General features: G+C 39.1%; 2 protein-coding genes across 2 annotated transcripts; both read right to left on the reverse strand.

Moving 5' to 3' along the window:
- Window positions 1-272: 272 nt before the first annotated feature.
- Window positions 273-14788, reverse strand: LOC137264924 (uncharacterized). Its single transcript, XM_067800277.1, has 4 exons — window positions 14471-14788; window positions 3132-3354; window positions 2714-2944; window positions 273-514 (listed from the first exon to the last, which is right to left on the reverse strand). The coding sequence occupies exons 1-4, from the start codon at window positions 14786-14788 to the stop codon at window positions 273-275; spliced, it is 1014 nt and encodes a 337-aa protein (XP_067656378.1).
- A 728-nt stretch (window positions 14789-15516) lies between these two features.
- LOC137264926 (fucolectin-like) lies at window positions 15517-20419 on the reverse strand. Its single transcript, XM_067800278.1, has 4 exons — window positions 20371-20419; window positions 18034-18276; window positions 17602-17832; window positions 15517-15716 (listed from the first exon to the last, which is right to left on the reverse strand). Exons 1-4 carry the CDS (start codon window positions 20417-20419, stop codon window positions 15517-15519), a joined length of 723 nt encoding a protein of 240 aa, XP_067656379.1.
- Window positions 20420-21219: the final 800 nt, after the last annotated feature.

Below are 21219 nucleotides of genomic sequence, written 5' to 3' on the forward strand. Positions count from 1 at the left end.
GTCCCTGTCGAGGATTCTTGTCTGATGCATGTGTTCCTTCCTTAGTTCGAGGGCAGTTAATATGCAAAAGACGAGTCTCCATCGAAGGATACATAACCATGGCTGCTACTGAATTGTCACCTGTGCTGTTTGAACAGGAGCATACAACACAAGGTTGTCATCGGTTTCTGTCAATGTAAAGGAAATGGGAATATTTGAGCCTCAGTTAAACTGTTGTTATAATTTGTGATTTCAGCAGCTGTTGCCCATAAAACTTAAAGTAAAGGTTTGGTTTAACAGAGATCATCTCCGAAGAAGACCCAGTCTTGATTTGAGGAAACCGTGTCAGTTGGCTTAGGTTGGGAGATGAGCTGACACTCATTTGATCCACCGTTGTAGTTGGCACCAACACAGGTCTCGGACATCACACAAAGATGGAAACACGTCACCATGGATTGCTGAGGAAAGGTGGCAGCACCAGGGGAGAGCAGGTACTTTCCACGCACTCCTTGATGCCAAGTCGGAGCACATGAATCTGTGATGCGAAAAAATATCAAGGGCTAGGTCTGATTCTGTCACATTTGCAAGGCATGACAGTCTGTCATTTACAATGGAAAAACTGGAGATACTGGTATAATTCTCAAATGGTTCTGTTCATCACATACCTTCTAAATAGATGGTAACATTGTACATGGTTCCTAACCTGATACTAAAGTGTGACCCGGGGATCTGTCTTCGGTACGCTATTGTTCATTATATATAGCAATAAGCCATCAAATATAAACTCCGTCTTTTTGAAGTGGACAGCGATTTGTAGTACGATATTAATAGTAAATAATCCATAAAGAGGCAACATATTGTTTAAACTCTGTCTTCAAAGAATTTTTAATTGGAGTGAACCACGGCAGGTTTATTCCCAAAATGTAAAAGAATTCCAATCCCTAGCCCGAAAAGCTTGTTGACAACACTCCTCCAAAGCTCAAGTTTGGACTTTCCAATACAATGGATCATGACATACTTATGTGGGTTCGGTAATAATGATGAAATCAGTTTAATGACCAAGTGTCTGTGTTACTGCATTCCAGGATGCGAGTATGTTAACCATTTATAAAGAGAGGCATCCAAATACGAGCCGGTTTCTCGATCCGCTCTTATATCTCAATTTCCATGGAATAAATGTGTGACAGCCGAATGGGGATAATTATGGTCAACGTTGAAGTCTAACAGTTCCTATATGTCTTGATAATATAAACAGGATAATAAACAGAAACATCCTCAAAGAGCTAAAAGGGATACTTGTTATATTTGTGGGAAAGTGGCTGAATCAACCAATACGTGCATGTGATGAGAGAAAAAACCCTTTATTTGTAACCTGGGAATGTTGGTAACACTGGATAATGGCTGGCCAGAAAGAAGAGTTACTGCACTATATTAGGAAAAGAACTGCCACGACATGAGAATGGCGTTTCCGAGTTTTGTCATCCACAAATTCAGGTTTTGTGGGAAAGGTATCATGAACATGGAGGTCAAATAGATGGTATTGTCACTACGTAAAGTTCACAGTCATGACAGACACATCTCCACAACACGACGAAGAATCAGTCATATGCCTCCAACTCTCAAGCGTCAATCAGTTACATGAAGCAGCAATCCGCCCCGAGTCCTCTGATCGCCGTTTAAAACATGAGGCGAAACTGAGTGCTGGTGATGATCACAGAGGGTGTTTGATTACACTTCCAGAATTGTAAGCGACTCTCCTTAAGTGATGTTGTCTTGTTTTCACAGAAATGTAACCAGTGGTACCTTAGAACAGTGCTTGTGGGGACTGGTTGTTGTCGAGTAACTTCTCGATCCAGAGCAAAAATAACTTAGTTTCCGTTTTTGCGGAAACCTAATGGATACTGGGTAGTGTAGGTTTCCGCTGGGTTTCAGTATATGGAAACATGCAAAGAGAATTTGCGTATAGTTTACAAGACTGAAACGAACAAGTCTTCCATCATGTTTCTGTGACTGAAACTGTCTTTAGGCGTTTCCACTTAATTTCAGTTCGTTGAAATATTCATAGTAAGAATACCTTGGTTTCCGCTGTTGGTTTCCGGAAGTGGATACTGGGTAATGTAGGAATCTGAGTAACAGAAACCAACTGGAGCCCATACTGGAATCTGGGTAAGGGAAACTCACTGGATCCCAACCGGATTGTGGGTAATTTGTGAGTTTCCATTTTCCGGAAACTTGATGGACATGTAAAGAAACGATCCGGAAACCTACATGAAACTTAAGTTTCTATTTTGTGTCAGTTAGGTTTCAAATGTCCGGAAACGAAGTTATTTTTGCTGTGCTCGTCACAATCAGACGTGTCTACCACTTTCATCTCATCTATTTTCTGACTGAACGACTGACAACAGTGTTGTAGATATGCGTTTTTTATCAAATCTTGTAAATGACTTACAGAATTATGCTTCCCAATAATCTGATGGCCATCGATTGTGACGGAGCAATTGTTATGTTACCCATGAAGTTTAAACACCAGTATACGGCAAGTTCACTAACTGCACTTGTGAACATCTGTTCGCTTCCGTACAGCAAGGTTTTATACGTATCATCATACACAACATAGTTCTTTCAGGGGACAACAGCGGTACCTAACGTTTTCAAGGTCTATATTATTAACTCTGTGAGATGCTATAAAGTTGATTTTAACTACTGTTATCTACTTCGAACTTGCTAACTTTACCTGGACGTATTCCATACACTTCTATTTCACAGACTGTCAGGACATCCTGATAGTTTAAAGTTGTAGGTTTCCAAATCCGAACGAACCTTCCCAGTACTGCACTCTCACACTGTACGTTTCCAGTAAGGCCAAACACACCGGAATAGACTTTACAGATGACTGCAGATGCTTCTGAACATCGAGATGGGTTTGTCCTGTAGATCTCAATGACAAAGTCATGAAGACGCTCAGCTGAAAGCATATTGTAGTGATATATATCTGTCAGTTAACATTTCAAAATTTTGAGGAACTTCCCTATCGTAGTGTTGTTCTTAACGATAAAATCCCACTTAATTCCACAGCTTCGTGGTGTACTTGCATAGTTAATAATAGGTACTACCGACCCAGCATACCATACAGAATACGGATTTCAACTTACAAAAATCGTCTTCTCTGTTGTAGATCGTGACGTTGTGGACCTCATACTGGCCCAGGAGATCAATGACAATCCAAGGTGACCTGTCATTTTCAGCTGTGGAACTGCAGACTCCATGAAACCAGTTTGTTCCAAGATGGCAATCTACTGAATTCTCAGCAGCGGAAGAGACAGAAGCTCTTGCATACACGCTACTCATCCATGCCGGTTTGTTCAGCGCAAGGTTCTGGCCATAGTATACATGTGCTGAAAATATGAGTCACAGTCGATAATCTGACCTCTTTCAATGCCAGTTATAGAGCCAATTCCCCTCTGCTGAATTACCAGCTGAACGTAAAACAAGTGAATCCAATGAGATGGCTTTATGTTTCATATTAGATTTACACATAAGGGTTCATAGTGACAAATGACTCCCAACAAAAAGTTATGACAGGAGAGATGACTGTAACTTCCAACCGGTCTACTATCGCTTAATGTCTGACACTATTCCAACAGTACTAGTGTATTTATTGATCGTGCCTTACAGACCGCACTTCTAGTCTCACAAACTTGTTAAATCTCTTCAAACAGAAAAAAATGAAGTACCACTGTCGAGGTTAAACAGCAGACTTCTGGAAATCCTCCCTGCTTAATAATGAGGACTTGGTGACCTCCCATCGCCATGTCCAATACATGCATTATTCTGCTCTCCATCGCAATCAGGCGTAACCCAAACACGAATGTAATAAAAGTCAAAGGTCAACAATGTTGTATCTTTCAATATGCGGAGGACTCAGTTTTTACGTCAGATGGGTCAGAAGACAGGTTCTCTGAACTGGATGAAATATTGAAACGGTTTTCTGTGAAAAAACTAAACATTCATGACAAGGATCAAATGAAAAACTATTTGGCTGGTGGAACTCTATTATATTTTAGGCATGTAAATGTCCACAGGTATTGATTTCATTTTTAAAAACGGTTTTCAAAGCCATGCAAAGTTGCTTTTCATGGAAAAAGAAAACCCCAAACAATGATTCTTTCAAATGACCAAATTCCTTCATATTCCACTTGTTCTGCGCTTGCGAACGAGATAACATAATGACAATGTTAAAAATGGATAAAGTGACGGGGGTTTGAAAATGGTAAATATAGCAGCTTTTGCAAATATATTTCCCATCAAAAGTGCAGACTCACTTAAAGCACTCACTATGTGTTATGTTCCACTGAAGATGAAGTTCTCCACTAACTTGGGGGAAACAACTGCACACCTTATGCTTCTGAATTGCACGAGGGTCATGCGCCAAATCTCCGAAAAGCATGTGGGAATATAGTGCGTTTGAAGAACCGCGTTTTGGTGTAAAGAATTCGCCAATTTTCATTGAGTTTCTATAATTATTGAACTCATGACAATGATCGTTTAGTTATGAATTTGTTTGACAATACATCTCTTCAGGTGTAAACAGTACCTCTAAACACTATGGATTAATTCGCAAAATCTAGTTCAGAACAGTTGACAGAAGTAAGTGACTGCATTTACACTAGTGAGTGTAAGCTTTGGATAGTTAGTATACATAAGGTTTCAGCTGCCTACACTTGTGGTTCTTGTATTTTTTGAGAAAATTAAATCCTTTAAAAATAGTAGAAATAGAATCAGGACCGGCTTGTTAAAAAAACTGTTAAATTTTAACGGACCGTTAACCAGTCCTTAAATGGAACGTTAAGGAAGGGAAAGCCTGTTGCTCAAAGCTCTGTTAACCTTCAACGGTCCGCTAGGAACACGTTAACGTAACACCATGAGAGGAAGTACATTAGCTCACTAACATTACCATTAGCATTAGTTTGTTATATACCGCTGATTTTCCAACACAATACGTTTATCTCCATTCTACCATTACCGTGTTATTCAGATTTTAAACAAATACTTAACGTGTTGGAACATTAGAGGTATATAACGTGATTATATACCTCTGGATGACTTTGATTAACCAATCACAATCCAGACTTTACTGAAGTCATGGTAGAATTCTATTTTTTCCAAATATTATCTCTGCGACTTCGGTGCGCAAGCAGTGTCATGTTGAGGAAGAAAAACATCAATCGTATTTTTTGTAGTAAAATCAGACGACTGCTAGTGACAGGCTATCTTAAAATAGGATCAAGCTCTCAAGCTCTTACTGAGCGAAAAGTAAGGCTCTTCCAATCACATCGGTTGACAACCCATACGAAAGCCTCGGATGTCGAGAGTGGCGACAGCTGCGCCGTTGGGAAAGGACGATGGAATTAAGGCTATTTTTAAAGAAAGGACGTGATGATTTCGTGTAGAATATATAACTAGATCCTTTCTCAGTCAAGGTTAGTGAAATAAAAAAGTTGAGGACATTAATGATGAAAATTACGTTTTTTACTTGAATCATTGAAAACATCTTGCATCGCCAAATCTCAACATGTTTAAACTATTTTATTCACCCGCAAGCTATGAAGTATCAAATCATTTAATTTCTTGTGATAAAAATGTGGTGGGCTAAAACATCATATGCATTTAATACTCTGTAAACGCTTCTGAAACAGGCTCGCTAAAGTTTGAATGGATAACTGAGGTTCAGCGGTGGCAGTGAGTGTCACTTCCTCGTCTTCTCAAAACACTGTCATGGACTCTACGTTTAGAATTTTAGAATTGGGAACAAGCAATTACTTTACCACAATATAACACTAATTGGTAAGTTGATTTCTTAGGAGTTGTTTGAGGTTTGTGTGAATAATTTTACACAACGTAGGCCGATGGTAAACCTGTTATAAACTTAAATTAAATTTGAACGCCCTAAACTCTAAGTCTCGATTTTGCACATTCCATGCTAAGAATATCAAACACTTTGTAGTTGAAAACATTTGTCATATTTTATCATAAAGCCAACATCAAATTATGCTAAGGCCTCTTGTTTCTTACCACATGGGCTTATTTCAGTGTCCATCCCCCAGAAACGCCACTGAATGAGGCTGTGCCCTTCATTGCCTCGATTATCGTTTCAGTAGACTGGCTCATCTCTGGAGGCGGTGGTACGCACCCCAAGGTCCTTAGCTGCATTCGGTATTCTGTAATGGTTTTTGTTAGCTTTTCGTGCCACATTTCCCCATTTCTCTTTCACCTGCTCTACATCACGACAGCAGACGTCCTGGTTGTTGACTGCATCAGTTATTTTCTGCCAGATGGCTGCCTTGGCCTTATTGGTAACTTCGTTACTGAATATTTTACTTTAATTTGCAGCATGTTCTTGATACATTGACTGAATAACATTTTCTTCTTCAATGCTGATTTTTTTCTTTTGCTTTTCTTACAGTCAGTTGATGCGGAGCTAATGATTTCAGGCGCTTCTGATAGAGATGCCATTTTGACTGGGAATTGTGGGTCATTGTTTAAGGAATCGTGGGTAATGGTAAGGTCCTTAACAAGCTGTTAACCTCAATTCACACCATTAGTTAACGGCCTGTTAAAAAGACCTTTCAGCAACCAAATTTTAGCATACTGTTAACTGACTTATCGTTAGCTGTTCAACGGGTCGTTAGTTTTTAACGGTACATTAAAATAAGGGTGCTTTGAACAACCGGGCCCAGAAGATTTGTTAACGTGTGATGGTATTATGAGAAGAACATTTAGATTCCTCAGTCAGAAACAGAATTTTGTGGAATTTTTAAAAAAATATCAAAAAGCAGTCCGTACTATGCGGAGGGAAGAATGTGTGCTGAGTCCAATGTGGACAATACGAATACCAAATACCATTATGAACAGAATATTAAATGAATGTTAAAATACAGAATACTTTGAAAACCGTCATACACCCGTGGGCCTATTTACGTATTAGCTGCTCAACTAATGTGATAGCTGAATTATCTTTATGTACAGAAATACCAGATTATATGGCTGTGTTAATTGCAATATTATTACCCAAAAAATAATGACAATCCGAACATATGCTAGACAGCACCAAGCAATCCAAAGATCGAAATTAAGAACAAACACTCAAACAAAGGGATACGCGTTACATTTGTGGGGAAAGTGACAGAATCAAGCAACACGTGTATGTTTAGACAAAACCATTTTTTGTAACCTAGGAGTGTTGTTAACACTGGATAACTGCGGCCCAGAAAGAAGAGTTACTGAATTATATTCCGAATAGAACTGCCACGACATGAGAATGGTGTTTCCGAGTTTTGTCATCCACAAATTCATGTTTGTAAAGGTAGCAAAGGTATCATGAACATGGAGGTCAAATAGATGGTATTGTCACCAAGTCAAGTTCACAGTCACGACAGACACATCCCCACAACACGACGAAGAATGAACCAGAGGCGACAGTTTGTTAACTAATTTTGATACAAACGTAGTATTTCGCTGCCTCTCAAGCGTCCACCAGTTACATTAAGCAGGAATCCGCCCCAAGTCCTCTGATTGCAGTTTAAAGAACGAATAAACTCATTTTTGGTACTCTCTTTACCACTGAATATGAAAGACTTCTGGTTAGTCATAAACGGAACACCATATTTAAAAAAACCAAAAAAACCTTGTGGTTAGTTAATGCCAAACGCTTAAATTTAAGTTGCTTAAATGCCGTGTGCTTCTCTCTCGCCCGCAAACGAAACCACAGACAGGTTACGTAACTCTGTCGCCATAGTGACGTCATAGCAGGAACGATTTTCAGTTAGTTGTATAGAAAATGGTTAGGAAGCTCGTCATTTTGCTGATTTCTCGACGTCACCAAAGACATGCCGAATTGTTGTGTTGCCGTCAATTGCTCCTTGGGGTCGGGTGATGGTGTCACTATGTACAGATTTCCACCGGACCCCGTAGTTTGTGCTTAAATTGGTTGTTAGTGTGTGCGAAGCGAGCGTTGTGGAAGCCTATGGTATATCAGGGATAATCTATATATCCCAATGTAGTTTCCCTGGGTATATATATACTAAATCGAATGGTTCGCCCCCTACCACGTTTCCAGGATAGAAAATGGACTTCAAGTTTCATCGAGTTTATAAAATCAAGACTGCTTACTACACATTGCTGAGGATTTTGCATGAATATAACGCTTTCTTCCTCGAAAGCGAGGTTGTGGTCGAAGTGACAATGTTATCGTAATGTAATATTGTATCGACCACAGCCTCAAGTCCATTCGAATTAATGAGATTATGGTTTGTTATCAAGTTAGGAAATGAAAACTATTTTCTACTAGTAGTTAAATATGTATTTGGATCATGACCAAAAGGAGTTTGCATGACACAACCTGTAATATAACATAAGCGAGGTCGGGTCGAAGTGAAATACTGCGCGATAAATTTCTTCACTTGCTAAATTTACTTGGTTTGTAAACGTTCACTTACCAGTATGTAGACACTTGTCAATATACGTCTTTATATTTGGTCTCATAATCCTCATTACTTTATAATCATACTTGTATGCATTTTTAAACGTAATAAGAAGCGATCTGCGAATGTGTAACAGGAATGTAATATCTAGACATTTTATAGTTTGCCTGTATGAATCATAATTCGCACGCACGTCCTAGTGTATGTCGTCTGTATCATTACAACTTCACGACGAAAACAATGACTCTGTTTAAAGCCACGACAACTTAATAAAAACAAAATGCAAATATTAAAATTAAAACAAATTAAAGTTATAGGAGCAATGTCAGGCTATTACTTTATTCGAGGGATGTATCCATCAATATCCACAAGACCGAGTGATATGTAATTCATCTGCAGATTTCCCAAGTGATGTGACTTTAACAATCTAATATACGAGTGATTGAGTTAATATTTAACATCACATCGGCAATATCTCAGCCATATCGTGACGAGAACACTTAAATGAAATATATGCATATTGTAAAAATATGTCAACGAAGGACAGTAAAACAACTAGAATATCACAATTTCAATTAAAACTAGCATGAAAAGTTAAAACTAATATCACTATTTAGACAATACAATATAAAAACAGGCTATAGTTCACCAACAACAGAAGGTAGATCTCCATACTAGGGACCATGGGGACTTACAGTGCCGTTGCTACCTGCATGGACCCAAGCTGGATTTACATCAACCCTTCAGCTGTGTAACAAATGCTAGCCAAAATTAAAACAACAGGAATACTACGATTAAAAACCCGGCAGATTTAAGTTTACATCGAATGTTTTGGGACTTAAGTACCCTCGCAGGAGGACAATATTTTTACAATACTTCAACCCCCATTGAGTGTACAGCCACTAACAATTCTAGTTACTAATATAAACTACCCATCATTAAAATACATCTATTTACAACACATACTACTCATAATTCAACCAAGAAATCGATTTCCTTTAAATAAAAACAATGATTAAATGAGATTTAACAGTGTTAAAAAGACAGCTTTGACATTGAAATATTTATCCCTTGTGATGGAGAATTCAACACAGTCAAGCAGGATATGCTTGACCGTTACTCTCTCATCGCAAGGGATACACAACGGAGGATCCTCACCTTTAACAAGTATACATGAGTATATCGTGTATGGCCAATACGACATCGTCGTAAAATAACCTCTTTAAATCTGGACTGACAGCCCAAGTAGGTGTAACCAATATACGGTTTTATTTCATGTATTTTATTCAGATCAGATCACGAATGTAAGTTCTAATGCTAGCTTGGTAATCAGAGTATGGAATAAGAACATCACAAAGTCACACATAAGTGTCACAGATTTGTTGAGTGCTGCCTTGGCAGCAAGAGCCGCCATTGTGTTCCCAGAAATGCCTACGTGGCTGGGTAACCAACAAAGACGATGTCGTATTGGCCTGTAGCAAGATTATTATACAATTCAATAATTTCAATTAAAAGTGGATGTTCAGAAGAAATATTTTAATAGCCTGAAGACAAGAAAAACAGTCGGAAAAGATTATGTACTGTTTATGTTTAGGGTGTCTTTCAATATATTTAAGAGCTGTAAGTATGGTGTTAGCTTCAGCTGTAAAAAGTAGAACTGCTGTCTGGTAATCTAGAAGATATTGTTCTGGATCCAATTACAGTGACACAGGCCACTGCGCCACCGTCCTTGGACCCATCTGTAAATAAGGATTTATAATTGCTATATTTATGTTTTAATTGATGATATTCTTGTTTATATTGTAAGTCATTTTTTTCTGATTTTTTAAATGATGTTAATGTTAGGTCAACTTGTGGCCTAACCAATTGCCAAGGAGGAGAAGAAAGAAGACGGGAAGGCGATATACTTTCCAGCTTAATACCGGCTGAAGAAATAAATGGTTGAATTCTTTATGTTTTCATTGATGATATTCTTGTTTGTATTGTAATGCATTAGTTTCTGATTTTTTAAATGTGGTCAAAGTTAGGTCCACTTGGGGTCTGGCCAACTGCCAAGGAGGAGAAGAAAGAAGACGGGAGGGAGCTGTGTTTTCCAGGTTAATACCAGCCGAAGAAAGAAATGGTTTAATTCTATTTCCTACAGGCGTGACAAGCGAAGATTTCTTGTTGTATAAATCCCCATAAAGGGGATTGAAAACGCAGTTATAGGCAGGGTTAGATTCATTAGAGAATAACTTAGTAATGTACTGTAAAGCTAACTTTATACGGCGCTCAAGAGATGGTTCATCAGCCTCAACATAGAGACTGTCAATAGGTAAAGTTCTGAATGACCCAAGACAAAGGCTTAGGCCTTGGTGGTGGACAGAACCAAGCAGTTTAAGGTTGCGTTTGCAGGCTCCACCATATACGATGGAGCCATAATCAAGTTTTGAGCGGACCAGTGATCGATATAGGTGTAAGAGGGTCGCTTGATCCCCTCCCCACTTTGAGTTGGAAACAACTTTCAACAAGTCAAGAACCCTGAGGCTTTTAGTTTTAGGGAACTTAATATGAGGCAGAAATGTTAAGTGAGAGACAAATATTAGGCCCAAGAACGTAACAACTGTGACGGGAGTCTAGAGATAGTTCTGGGTCCTTATGTGACTTATATTTTCTACAGAAATGTATACAATTAGTTTTGGATTTAGAAAACTTAAAGCCGTTTTCAAGACACCATTTATGTGTTTTGTTTAAACACAGCTGCAGTTGCCGTTCAATAATATGCATTTTTTCCCGCGACAAGAATTTTTAAACTCATCCACAAACAACGATCCATCAATTGAATCATTTAAAACTTTTGATAAACTATTTATCTTTATACTAAAGAGTGTGACAGACAAAATACTGCATTGTGGAACACCCTGATCCTGATTGTAATGAACCCACGCGAACTTGAAATTGTTATTTTTGTCTATGAATTCAGGCAAACGACCTCGCAATCCGAAATCATGTAAATCTCTCAAAATGCCATATTTCCAGGTTGAGTCATATGCTTTTTCTGGATCAGAAAAGATAGACATAACGTGTTGTTTATTAATCAGCGCGTTTTTCACAAATGATTCCAAACGCACTAAGTGATCAACAGTACTTCTGTTTTTACGGAAACCACATTGTATATCTGTGATAAGGTTATTAGTTTCCAAGTACCGAACAAGTCGTTCCGTGGTCTAGCAAACACTTCTGGTTAGTGAAATAGGTCGATAATTGGACGGATCGGTATGATCACGTCGAGGTTTAGGTATTGATACTCGCCATGAGGGAGGAAAGTTACCCGATGTCCAAATATCATCAAAAATATTTAGAAGAGTTTCTAGGCAGGATTCTGGTAAATGCTTCAGGAGTTGATAATGTGTGTTATCAGCTCCTGTAGCAGTATCATGAGCTTGATCAAGAGAAGTATGGAGCTCATGAATAGTGTCATTATAATCTTCCCCATTATCTGAATTGAAGTTAATAGTTTTCTTTTCTTGTTGTTTTTGATATTGCTGGAATCTAGGTACATCTTAGGTACATCAGAGGAAGAGTGTTTAGCGAGGGTTTCACCCAGTCTATTTGCAATATCTGATTTATCAGTAAGTAATTGATCGCCATGTTTCAGATGATAGACACTAGATTTAGTACCTTTACCTTTAATTTTCTGGACCATGTTCCAAAACTTCGACATGGGAGCCCGAGAATTTATTTTGGATACATAATTTTGCCATGTTTGGCGTTTATTTTGTTTAAAAGTACGCCGCGCTTTAGCATTTTAAATTTTAAATTTATTTAAATTATGCACCATAGGATGGCGACGGAAATAATGTTCTGCATTTTTCCTTGCCTTCCTAGCTTGTTTGCACTCATCGTTGAACCATGGTTTTCGAATATGTGGAACTGCAGAGGACTTTGGTATACATTCATCAGCTATAGATTTTAGTTCATCAGAAAAAAAACTTTATTAGCGTCAGGAACATCGATAAAATATTCAGGTTGAAGCTTAGCAGCACACAGCGTTTCATATAAAGGCCAGTTAGCCTTTTTAAAATTCCATCTTGATGATGGAGGCACATCAGATGGGGTTACAGATTTTAGTATAGTAGGAAAATGGTCACTTCAACAGAGGTCATTGTGGACCATTCAAGTTCATTTAGTAAGTTGGAATCAGTTAGTGACAAATCAAGAGCTGTATATGTTCAAGTGCCAGGATGTAAATATGTGTTTGTACCATCATTATATATACATAAATTATAATTCGAAATGAAATCCTCCAGAGCCTGACCTTTTGTACACCACCCCAAAGTGGGTTGTGCCCATTTAGATCACCCAGGAGTATACATGGTTTGGGTAATTGATCGTAAAGATTTGTAGATCAGCCTGCATAAGAGTTGATGAAGGTGGAATGTACAATGAACACAAAGTAAGCGTAACGTTCAAAGTAATTCGCACTGCAACTGCGTGAAGATTAGTTTTGAGTGTCACAGGACTGTGAATAACATCATGTCTTACAAGGATTGATGGTTCTCCAGTGGCTCTATCACCAGGTGGGGAAAGGTAATGATATGCATTATATTGACGTAATTTAAAGGTATTTGTCTGCTTTAGATACGTTTCTTGCAAGCAGAATGCTGATGGTGTAAAGTCTTGGACCAATTGGTGAAGCTCATTAAGATTAGTCGTTAGGCCCCTGCAATTCCACTGAATAACATATGAAGAAACTATTTCTTCGGGGGATTTATTGGGATCTACCCCTTGACTTCCTGGAGGGCAACAAGCTATGTGCCCTACTTTGGATGTTTTCGGACACATCCATGTCCTCTAAGGATCCGAACTATTAATAAGTTTGATGGTGTCATTTGAACCTTTGCAGGTTCTGCTACTTTGACATTTTAGTAAGTCATTTCTGCTTTTGATTTTATTTTTGGTAAGATCTTTCCCATTGTTTTGTGATTGACGTTTGGGTATGGGCTGTGCTGATGAGGACGATTGTTCTTGAGAAGATGACCGTTACTGAAATGGAGCAAGTGCTTTTGGAATTGATTTAGCTGTCTGGGTCGACTGGTTGGGTGTGTATATTTCAGGTTTCTCTGTATCCACCCATGTCAGATCAGTTTGGCACACCGTTGATGAAGTGGATACAGTTGGTTTGTGACTGACGGCAGAGGGTATTCTCGTAACTGATGCATAAGAAGTAGTCTGGTCTGTTGGGGAAAGAACAAGTTTCTTGGCATCAGCCAAACTAATATTTTTCGTGAATTTAATTTTATTTATCTCCATTTGTTGAATCCAGATGGGACATTGTTTAGAGAAATATGAATGTGTCCCAGAGCAGTTTGCACAATTTTTAATGTTGTTATTGCAATCCTCAGTAACATGAGTTTTCTCACTGCAATGAGCGCATATTACCGAGTTAGTACAGGTACACCGTGTCCATACTTTTGGGAATATAGGTATCAACACTGAGATTACAACATACTGCTCTAACTGATTTTGGAATGGTTGGTGAAGAAAAATGGAAAAGATAAGTATTAGTAGGTTTTGTTTCACAGTTTATTCGTGTTGTAAATCTTTTGACAAAAGTCATTCCTTGCTCTTTCATTTCTGACACGATATCAAGTTCCTACATATCAGAAAACAGTCGATCTCTATCTCTGACAATCCCTTTGCTCGTGATCAGAGTCCTGTGAGGGCAAATTGAGTCCGGATCTTCAACGAACAACTCTGCTCCCCACCCACCACGGAGTATCACAAGGACAATGCTAAGAACAAGTGGGCCTCTGACTTGCAGCACCAATGACACTCAGATGATATACTCTAGCAGAAGAATTATAAGTAACTAATCCACCAGATTGGCCCATGAGCCACCGCCTTCTGGGCATAAGACTCTAGGCAAAGTTCAAGTACATGTTATCATATATCAAAATCCAAATAATTTCACTGTAATAATAAGGCCATAAGACCATTGACGACACATGATGTAAAGTTCGACTTCTTGCCGCATCCCAGAGGTCCCTGATGGCACACTGTCCTGTACTCTCTTTCAGTTGATTCAGATACAGCAGTTTCTGTCCACCTGTGGCTTTCTTTCCTTGGACTCTACCTGACAGACATAGTTCTTCCAGCCGCCCCTTTCTGATAACGTGCCCTGTGAAGGCTATTTGTCTTCTGCTGATAGTTTGGAGGAGCTCTTGTTTTTCACCAATTTGTTGGAGAACAGACTCGTTGGTCGCATGTCCTGTGTAGGAAGCATCTTCCTGTAGAGCCACATCTCCATTGCAACAAGATTGTTCGTTGTTGTTGAAGACAATGTCCATGCCTCACATCCATATAACAAAATTGGCCAGATGAAACATTTGAGAAGCCTCACTTTCAGTGTCATGGAGATTTTGCGGTCTTTGAGTACTGAGGACATCTTGGAGAAACTGTTCTTGGCTATCTGGATTCTGCGTCTGATTTCTTTTTGCATCTTCCATCAGATGTCAACAATGATCCCAAGTAGTTGAAGGAGTTGACCTGTTCAATCGCGGCATTGTTGCACTTGAGGTTACACACAAGGGGCTGGGAGTTCTTGGAGACCACCATACAGAAAGTCTTCTTGCAATTGATTTCCAAACCTTCCTCTGTAGAGACTTCTGTTACAAGATCCAGTAACCTCTGAAGGCCTTCTTCACTGTCAGCTATGGGTGCAGTGTCATCTGCATATGTGATGTTGCTGATGAACACACCATTGATGAGAATGCCGTCGTATGATTCTTCAAGGCGCCCGAGGACGTTTTCACTATACAAGTTAAAAAAGTCCGGACTTATAACACAGCCCTGACGAACACCACGATTGATTTCTGTCCACTCTGTCAATCCAAATGGAAGTTTGATGGCGCCTTTCTGGAGCTTGTAGAGGTGACAAATGATCCTATAGTCTTTGTCATCTATGCCGACCATTTTGAGCATTTGGAAGAGACGTTTGTGGCGAAAGCTTTCTTGTAGTCGATGAAGCAGATGTATACTGCTTGCTGATGTTGTATGCTCCTTTCACTTATCATTCTCATTGTGTATATGGCGTTTCTCGTACCTCTATCTGGCATGAAGCCACTTCTGGCCTTATTTTGTATCTGCAGCGCTCTAGTATGATTTTCAGCAGCAGCTTCAAGGTGTGACTCATGACACTGATGGTTCTGTGCTCTTCACAGTCAAGCCTGTTGGGCTTCTTTGGCAAGGCTATGAAGACCGACTTCAGCATGTCATCTGGGATTTCACTGGTGTCATAGATTTTATTCATCAAATGTGTAAAAGGTTTATTCCTTCTTCACCAAGTGCTTTTAGCATTTCAGTGACGGCCTCATCTGGACCAGCTGCCTTGTTTGATTTCATTCGACCAAGAGCCCATTTGACTTCATGCTTTGTGATGGGAGGGCCGGAGAGAATGCAGGGCTTGGCAATTCCACAGCCTCGGGCCCATTCAACCCCCCGTCTAGGTGAAGTCAGGGTCGAAAGGGTGTGTTGAGCAAAGGGAACGCGGTTACAGGACCCTAGTACCCCCAACTCCCAGCTCCCGACCTCCACCGACACAGGGCCGCAACCAACGGCAAACGGGTTGGTGGACCAAATATACCCCCGGGTCCACAACCGGGATGTTGGCGAGCTCTTAGCGTTACCCAGTACCCACCACGAGGTGCCTCTAATATCCGAAAACGTGATTTATCGTTTCAGGTTTTTCACATTGCTGTATAGTCTCATTGGTCACCCAAGATAGCACACCTGTAAACTAACTGCATAATGTGCGTCATTCTTTTAAAAACGTAATTTAGTTAGCCAATGATGAGCAATCAATCAATGTTAATTCTTTGAAAGAAGGGTGTTGTTTTTGCATAGACACAGACACGAAAGAGTGTATTCAGTATAGATTAGTAAATGAACATACATAAACACTACAAATCCCCATTTAAATCCGCATAAAAGTAATTAATCAATCAGCGTGTTCTCGGTTGATCCTTTGATCGATCCAGACCCAAGAAATACCAAATGGGGACCTTTGTCGTGTAATCTAAGTGGTGTTATCACTAATTATACCTGTTATATGAATTCCTTAACTGCGGCGTCAAGTGAATTATGACAAAAAACGTGTAGGTTTACACCACCTAACACGGATTACAACCTAGCGACACAAAGTGATTTTGACAAAATCGTCTATAAAAACAAGGGTTGTAACTCGGAAACTAGGCAAAGCAGGAGACAAAACTAAATGATAGTAGAGTGTGAGAACATGTAGCTTTCATTTTTCACAACAGCTGTCACAATTTCAGGTTTGTACAAACCTGTAAACGAAATAGTTTCCCCCCTGAAATGTAGATGAATTCTGCACAGACCCTCACATCTATACCTACTATTACGTCACGGAGACGCGTCGCTTTGATTGTTTGAAATTTCGTTTGTGGTTGAGAATTGTGCACTGTTGTCAAAGAGGTCGATTAAAGGTAATTAAAGACCGAAATGAGCAGTTTTAATGACTGGCTTTCATTTGTAACGATGTCAATGAGTCATTTATGCATGTGCACCCCCTAGAGTATATGTGATCTTTAAAACATGAAGCGAACCATGCTTGCTGGTAATGATCGTAGAGGGTGTTTGATTACACTTCTAGAATTGTAAGCGACTCTCCTTAAGCGATATTGTCCTGTTTTCACAGAAATGGTAACCAGTGGTACCTTTGAACAGTAGATGTGGAGACTTCTCGTCAAGGTCTGACGTCTCACTGGGTTCTCCACCACTTTCATCTCATTGGTGGTCCTGTTTTTTTCTGACTGTACGACTGACAACCGTGTTGTAGATATGCGTTTTTCGATCAAATTTTGTAAATGACTTACAGAATTATGCTTCCCAATAATCTGATGGTCATCGACTGTGACAGAGCAATTCTTATGTTATCCATGAAGTTTAAATGCCAGCATGTGCACCAGCTGCACTTGTGAAAATGCATTCACTTCTGTACAGTTATTATACATAGCATCATACAGGAGACAACAAATTTAGCGGTACGTAACTTTTTCAAGGTCTATATTATTAACTCTGTGAGATGCTCTAAAGTTGATTTTAACTACTGTTATCTAGTTCGAACATGTGCTAATTTTACCTGGACGTATTCCATACACTTCTATTTCACAGACGGTTAGAAGATCCTGATATTGTGAAGTTGTAGGTTTCCAAATCCGAACGAACCTTCCCAGTACTGCACTCTCACACTGCACGTTTCCAGTAAGGCCAAACACACCGACATAGGCTTTACAGATGGTCGGAGTTGCTGCTGAACAATTAGATGGATTTGTCCTGTAGATCTCAATGACAAAGTCATGAAGGCGCTCAGCTGAAAGTATATTGTTGCGATGAGGTAGTGATATATTTCTGTCTGTTAACATGTCAATATTTTGAGGAACCTCCCTATTGTAGTGTTGTTCTTAACGATAAAATCCCACTTAATCCCACGACTTCGTTTTATACTTGCATAGTTAATAATAATAGGTACTACCGACCCAGCATACCATGCGGAATGCTGTTTTCAACTTACGGACATCGTCACCTCTGTTGTAGATCGTGACGTTGTGGACTTCATACTGACTCAGGAGATCAATGACAATCCAAGGTGACCTGTCATTGTCAGCTGTGGAACTGCAGACTCCATGAAACCAGTTTGTTCCAAGATGGCCATCTACTGAATTCTCAGCAGCGGAAGAGACAGAACCTGCCGCATACACGCTACTCATCCATGCCGGTTTGTTCAGCGCAAGGTTCTGGCCACAGTATACTTGTGCTGAAAATATGAGTCACAGTCGATCTGACCTCTTTCAATACCAGTCATACAGCCAGTTCCCCTCTGCTGAATTACCAGCTGAACGTAAAACAAGTGAATCCAATGAGACGGCTTTATGTTTCATATTAGATTTACACATAAGGGTTCATAGTGACAAATGACTCCCACAAAACGTTATGACAAGAGCGATGACTGCAACTTTCCACCGGTATACTATCGCTTAATGTCGGACAATATTCCAAAAGTGTGTTTATTGATCGTGCCTTACAGACCGTACTTTTAGTCACACACTCTGAAACTGGGTAAATCTCTCAAATAATAATAATAACAATAAATTAAAAAATAATCATAAAAAAATTTAAAAATGAAGTACCACTGTCCATATTCAGGTTAGATAGCAGACGTATTCCAGGATTCCTGCCTGCTTGATAATGAGGGCTTGGTGACCTCATATCGCCATGTCCAATACATGCATTATTCTGCTCTCCATCGCAATCAGGCGTAACCCAAACACGAATGTAATAAAAGTCAAAGGTCAACAATATTGTATCTTTCAATATGCGGATGACTCAGTTTTTACGTTAGATGGGTCAGAAGAAAGGTTCTCTGAACTGGTTGAAATACTGAAACGGTTTGCTGTGAAAAACCTAAATTTACATGACAAGGATCAAATGAAAAACTATTTTGCTGGTGATAGGAACGCTATTACATTTTAGGCATGTAAATGTCCACAGGTATTGATTTAAGTTTTTAAAATTTTTTTCAAAGCCATGCAAAGTTGCTTGTCATGGCAAAGGAAAACCCCAAACAATGACTCTTTCAAATGACCAAATTCATTCATATTCCACTTGTGCTGCGCTTGCGAACGAGATAACATAATGACAATGTTGAAAAATGGATACTGTGAAGGGGATTTGAAGATGGTAGATATAAAGCAGCTTTTGCAAATATATTTCCCATCAAAAGTGTAGACTCACTTAAAGCACTCACTATGTGTTATGGTCCATTGAAGATGAAGTTCTCCACTAACTTAGGGGAATCAGCTGCACACCTTATGCCTATGAATTGCACGAGGGTCATGCGCCAAATCTCCGAAAAGCATGTGGAAATAAAGTGCTTTTCAACTACTGCGTTTTGGTGTAAAGTTTTGTAAAGAATTCGCCAATTTTCATTGAGTTTCTAAAATTATTGAACTCATGACAATAAGTTTTTTCAGCGTTATGAATTTGTTTGACAATACATCTGTTCAGGCGTAAACAGTACCTCTAAACACTATAGAATATTTCGCAAAATCTAATCTAGAACAGTTGACCGAAGCAAGTGGCTGCATTTACGCTAGTGAGTCTAATTTTTTGATGGGTAGTATACGTAAAGTTTCGGCTGCCTACACTTGTGGTTCTTGTAGTTCGAGAGAATTAAATCTTTTAAAAATAGTGAAAATACAATCAGAAGATATGTTAACGTGTGTTTTTATTATGAGAAGAAGGTTTAGTTTCCTCAGTCACTCAGGCTGATAATGTATGGTGACCCGAAACAGAATTTTGTGGAATTTTTTTTAAAAAATTCAAAATCAGTCAGTACTACGCGGAGGGAAGAATGTGTGCTGAGTCCACTAGGGACAATACAAATACCACTTACCATTATGAACAGAAAATTAAATGAATGTTTAAATACAGAATACTTTGGAAACCGTCATACACTCGTGCGCCTATTTGTGTCTTAGCTGGTCAAATAACGGAATGTGATAGCTGAGTTTTCTTTAAATACAGAAATGCCAGATTATGTTTGTGTTAATTGCGATGTTATTACTCAAAAATGATGACAGCCCGTAAATATGCTAGACAGCACCAAGCAATCCAATGGTCGAAATTAACAACAAAGTCACAACAAATGGGGTATAAAAATATGCAAACAGGTTTATTATCATAAATCACCATAACTATCTGGTTGCCTCTCTTTACGGTATTTGGTTTCTGTAATAGCCTGTAATAGCAAATACATTGTTGTGTTAAACTGAACACACTGATAACATGACACCTTGAGAGCTGAAATACTGATACGTTAAAACAACTATGATACACAAAAAAGACTTACCAACAGTTTTCAAAATCAGTACACCTGTGAACAGCATGCCAGTTTCCATCCTGAAACATGCTCAACTTGCTTAAGTCGCATCGACTGGAGACACTGACACCAGTTCGGATAGATGTAGCGGGAATAAGCATAGCACTTCGCAGTTACATCTAAATATTCACAGCGAGCTTTTAGGAATACATTAGACTGTATAACAGGTGATACAGGATTGTGTCTATAGGAGAAAGTGTTTAACGATGCATATTTACAGAAATACATTACTAATTGACATACCGCCGCATTATTTCAGTGTTGACGTCTTGCTCAGTTACCTACATAATTAAGGTAAAACCTTTCTTCTTTTAGTGGCACCTTGAAGAAGTTGGTGAGTAAAATTAGGTCACGCTTTAGGGATGAATAACTTCTTTATCCAGGTGATGCGACGTTTCGCTTCAGATTCTTGTACCTTTGTCACGCTAATGATACAGCCAGTGTAAGCATAAGGACTGATTCTTGTACCTTTGTCACGCTAATGATACAGCCAGTGTAAGCATAAGGACTGATTCTTGTCGAGGGAAACTCATCTACAAGGCGAACACAATTGGAACTCACTGGGATACCTATTACCTTTTGCCTCATATCTGACCAATACACCGTGAGTCATTAGATTCTGATAGTTGTGAGGGTAAACCACCCGTATAGCCACCTACTGCAGGTAGATCACCATACTTTGGGGACTTACAGTACACCTTATCTGCATGGGCCCCTGCATGATGTACACACCCTATACCCTCAGGAGTGTGGGTTTATTGGAAAGAAATGCTAGCTTTAAAGAATATATACTATAGTAAATGTGAGAGTACTAAATAT

Source organism: Haliotis asinina, chromosome 15 (genome assembly GCF_037392515.1).
Source record: "Haliotis asinina isolate JCU_RB_2024 chromosome 15, JCU_Hal_asi_v2, whole genome shotgun sequence".
Taxonomy (NCBI): Eukaryota; Metazoa; Mollusca; class Gastropoda; order Lepetellida; family Haliotidae; genus Haliotis; species Haliotis asinina.

Bases quoted from the DNA above. Each gene is read 5' to 3' on its own strand.
- LOC137264926 (XM_067800278.1), bottom strand. From the start codon at position 20,419: ATGGAAACTGGCATGCTGTTCACAGGTGTACTGATTTTGAAAACTGTT. The intron at 18,277-20,370 runs GTAAGTCTTTTT...TCATATTTTCAG, and splicing joins ACTGATTTTGAAAACTGTTG to CACAAGTATACTGTGGCCAG. The intron at 17,833-18,033 runs GTAAGTTGAAAA...ATATACTTTCAG, and splicing joins CAACAGAGGTGACGATGTCC to CTGAGCGCCTTCATGACTTT.
- LOC137264924 (XM_067800277.1), bottom strand. From the start codon at position 14,788: ATGGACATTGTCTTCAACAACAACGAACAATCTTGTTGCAATGGAGAT. The intron at 2,945-3,131 runs GTAAGTTGAAAT...ATATGCTTTCAG, and splicing joins CAACAGAGAAGACGATTTTT to CTGAGCGTCTTCATGACTTT. The intron at 515-2,713 runs GTAAAGTTAGCA...TTCGCATCACAG, and splicing joins AGTGTATGGAATACGTCCAG to ATTCATGTGCTCCGACTTGG.